This window comes from Propithecus coquereli, unplaced genomic scaffold (assembly GCF_000956105.1).
Source record: "Propithecus coquereli isolate 6110/MARCELLA unplaced genomic scaffold, Pcoq_1.0 Scaffold89, whole genome shotgun sequence".
Lineage (NCBI taxonomy): Eukaryota > Metazoa > Chordata > Mammalia > Primates > Indriidae > Propithecus > Propithecus coquereli.
In genome coordinates, this window is record NW_012155173.1 from 7,373,343 (window position 1) to 7,377,318 (window position 3,976).

Here is a 3,976-nt window from a genome sequence, read left to right on the forward strand (position 1 = left end):
GTAGCTGGGACTACAGGCATGTGCCACCATGCCCGTCTAATTTTATGTATATACATATATTTTTAGTTGTCCAGCTAATTTCTTTCTATTTTTTTAATAGAGATGGGGTCTCACTCTAGCTCAGGCTGGTCTCGAACTCCTGAGCTCAAAGGATCTGCCTGCCTCTGCCTCCCAGAATGCTAGGATTACAGGTGTGAGCCACCGTGCCCAGCCTGTATCCCCATTTTATGGATGAGGGAACTGAGGCTGTGAGAGGCCAAATAACTTACTTAAGGCCCTGTAGGTTGGTGGTGGGTGGAATCAGGATTTGAACCCAGGCTAAAACCTATGCTTCATCTTGGACACATACAGACTCTTTTGGGCCCCAGCTAGTGCTGGCTGGCAAACAAGCAATTTTCCCTTTCACCCTCTTGTAGACTGCGGCTGTCCCCAACAGTGGAACCATCCAGTACCGTGGTCTCCTTGGAGTGGGTAGATGTTCAGCCAGCTATTGGGACCAAGGTCTCTGACTATATTCTGCAGCATAAAAAAGTGGATGAATACACAGACACTGACCTGTACACAGGTAGGTACATGACTTCCCATTTTCCTGATATAGTATAACACAGGAGGGAAACTGGGATTTTCTAATGTCTTTGGAGACTTGGTGTCATCTGGCTTGGGAAGACATGGGAGGTTTCATTGTTTAGTGATTTTTGGTGCTCATCCTTATGCGCTTTTTTGTTTGATTTTGAGCAAGGAAAGATAGCAAGTTGTAGTTTCTGATTATCTGAATCGGACCTTCAAAATCATACATCATAAGGTTACTTGATTCTGAAGAAGATTTGACCTTTCTCTATTTGGGAAGGCCTGCAGGTCTCATGTTTAGAGGCCTTGGTTCATAACTGTATTGTCTCTGGGACTGAGATGAGGAAGTTCAAACTATTGCCTTCCTAGTGAGAAGGCACTGAGATACTTTTCATTAACTGACGCAGGGAAAGGGAGAATGGGAAATGATTTGAGGACACTGGAACATTTGAGAAAGGTGGCTTACAACCTTTGGGTGTAATTCAGAATGTTATCTCTGAGTTCTTCTAAATCTCTTACACTGCCAAGAAGCTAAGCATTCACCTGTGATCTGGCCTGGGGGCTTACATTCTTTGCTCTCTGTTGAGACTTCCATTCAGTAATTATGTTTTTTTCAGCCAGAAAATACTAATTGTGCATCTACTTTCTGTGTAAGGCACTGAGCTAAGTACTTTGTTCAGCATCTTTTCGAATCCTCACAACTTTAGGAGGGTTGTTGTTCATTGTACCCATTTCACAGAAAGGGCATTGAGACCATTCCAAGATTATCCAGCTAGTGATAGCCTTCAAATTCACAATTTTAGTCCTGAAACAAGACTAGATTATTGAAAAAATTAAAGAAGTATAATAATACTTATTTGGTTATTTGCCCATTATAAACTCAAGGAGGAAAGATGACTTTTGTGTCTTAATCATAGCTGAATTCCCAATACCTACATTCATTCATATATTTTTTGAATGAATGAATAAGGAATGAATGAATGGAAGGACCTTGATTGTTTCCTTTTCTTTTTCTGTCTCCCTCTCTTTACCCTATCTTTCTCCTCCATTTCTCACTCGCCTCTCTGGGCTATTTTTACTTTGCTTCCTCTGAAATTGGGAAGAAAAGCAGTAAAATGAGGCTATGAATATGAAATAGCTCAGACACAGAAAGGCCCAGATCCTGGACGAAATGAGAAGCCCAGTTGGCTAATACTTGGTGTTCTGGCATCCATGTGGCTCATTTGATGCTGTTGGCTAAAGGGGATAGGGCCAGCTGGAGTGGGCATCACTTTCTCAGAGGGGCTAGTCATAGCACAGTAACTGGGCAGCGAGCTTTGCCTCATCTCTTGAACTTTGTGAATTCTTTCAATCTTTTGACTTTGCGTGTGATGCATATATGTGTAGGACTGTGTGTCTGAATGTGTGGGTGCAAGTTTAAGTGTATGTGTATTTATGTTTGGTTACACTTTATTTTTATGTGGGTGAGATTTTCTTCTATCTGTGAATGGGTGAGTGTGTATTCTTTTGGATGTCTTTGTCCTTGTGGGGTGCTATTTTAAATAGCAGAGTTTGCAGACCACACAGATCACCAAGGAAAACCAAAGTCCTCCAATGGTGGGTTTACACTTCAACAATAATGCTTCACATCTCTATAGCATGCCATTCTTCTCAGAATTTAAAAAAAAAAAAAAACAAACTGTGTAAGGTAAGAAAGATTATCAACCTTGTTTTACAGACAAAGTGAGTAAATCCCCTGAGAGGTATGGGACTTTCTGGAAGTCCCACAGGCGTACATGGCAGAGCCGGGCCTCATAACCAGGTCTGTCTGATTCCCAGCACAGGGCTTGTCCTTATAGACGATGCAGCATCTACGTCAAAGCTCAAGTGTTGCTTTGTCCACGAAGTTTTCTTGACCTTGTCAGCACAAAGTCGTCTCCCTCTCTTCTAAATATAGGGCACTCATTTTTTCTATCGTTTCTTTGGGATACTCCATTCATTGCCTTGAAGTATCTCTTATAATATCAGTGTACAGTTTTAGGGTTAGAAAGATCTTAAGAGATCACCTAGCCCTATTTAATATTTTTGTTGTTGCTGTATTTGCCTTTGGGGTCTTAGTCATCAATTCTTTGTCTAGGCCAATGTCTAAAAGAGTTTTCCCTACATTTTCTTCTAGATTTGTTATGGCTTCATGCCTTACATTTAAGTCTTTTATCCATCTTGAATTAATTTTTGTATATGGTAAGAGATAGGGATCCTGTTTCATTCTTCTGCATATGGCTATCCAGTTTTCCCAGCACCATTTATTGAATAGGGCTTCCTTTGCCCAGTGTATGCTGTTGGCTGCTTTGTCGAAGATCAGTTGGTTGTAGGTAGCATGGTTTTATATCTGGGTTCTCCATTCTGTTCCATTGGTCTATGTACTTTTATACCAGTACCATTCTGTTTGGGTTACAACAGCCTTGTAACGTAATTTGATGTCTGGTAATGTGATGCCTCCAGATTTGTTCTTTTTGCTTAAGAACAATCCCACTACTGGGTATCTACCCAAAAGAAAAGAAGTCATTTTATCAAAAAGACAACTGCACTCAAATGCTTATTGCAGCACAATTCACAATCACAAAGATGTGGAATCAACATAAGTGCCCATCAATTCGTGAGTGTATTAAGAAAATGTAGTGTGTGTGTGTTTTCCATGCGCATGATAGTGTCATCTGCGAACAGAGACAATTATACGTCTCTCTTTCCAATTTGGATGACTTTTATGTGTTTATTTTTCTTGCCTAATTGCTCTGGGTAGGACTTCCAATGGTAAGAGCAGATATTTTTGCCTTATATTCTAATCTTAGGCCAAAAGCATTTAGTCTTTCACCATTAAGTATGATGCTCCTGTATTTTTTTTTTTTTTGTAGGTATCCTTTGTTAGGTTGCAGACGATATCTTCTATTCAGAGTTTGGTGAGAGGTCTTTGTTTTGTTTTAATTAGGAATGGATGTTGAATTTTCTGTGTTTATTGAAATGATTGTGTAGTTTATCAGTCTTAAGTTTGTTAATAGGGGAAATTACATTGACGAATTTTCAAATTATAAAACAACTTGCATTCCTGGGATAAATCCCACATAGTCATGATGCATTGCCTTTTTTTATATATTCTTGGATTTTATGTGTTTAAATTTTGTTCAGGATTTTTGTATCTGTGTTAATGAGGGATTTTGATCTGCAGTTTTCTTGTAATGCTTTTGTTTGTTTTGCTGTCAGGATCATTCTGGTCTCACAAGATGAATTGTGAAATATTTCCTTGTTTTCAGTTTTCTGAAATTATTTACTTTCTCAAAGAATCAGTTTGGTTAAAATTCGTAATATTTCTATACACAAGGAGTGCAATGCGCACTACCCGAAGGATGGACATATTTGAAACACGGACTTCGGT

At 39.3% G+C, this 3,976-nt stretch overlaps 1 protein-coding gene across 3 annotated transcripts in view; it reads left to right on the plus strand.

Moving 5' to 3' along the window:
- The window catches only part of ASTN2 (astrotactin 2), an 893,996-nt gene that overhangs the window by 733,918 nt on the left and 156,102 nt on the right, over positions 1–3,976 (plus strand). For all 3 annotated transcript variants that reach the window (XM_012664418.1, XM_012664417.1, XM_012664419.1), the window contains one exon: positions 417–565. In XM_012664418.1, coding sequence (XP_012519872.1) covers positions 417–565 — 149 coding nt within the window. The remainder of the gene's footprint in view (positions 1–416; positions 566–3,976) is intronic.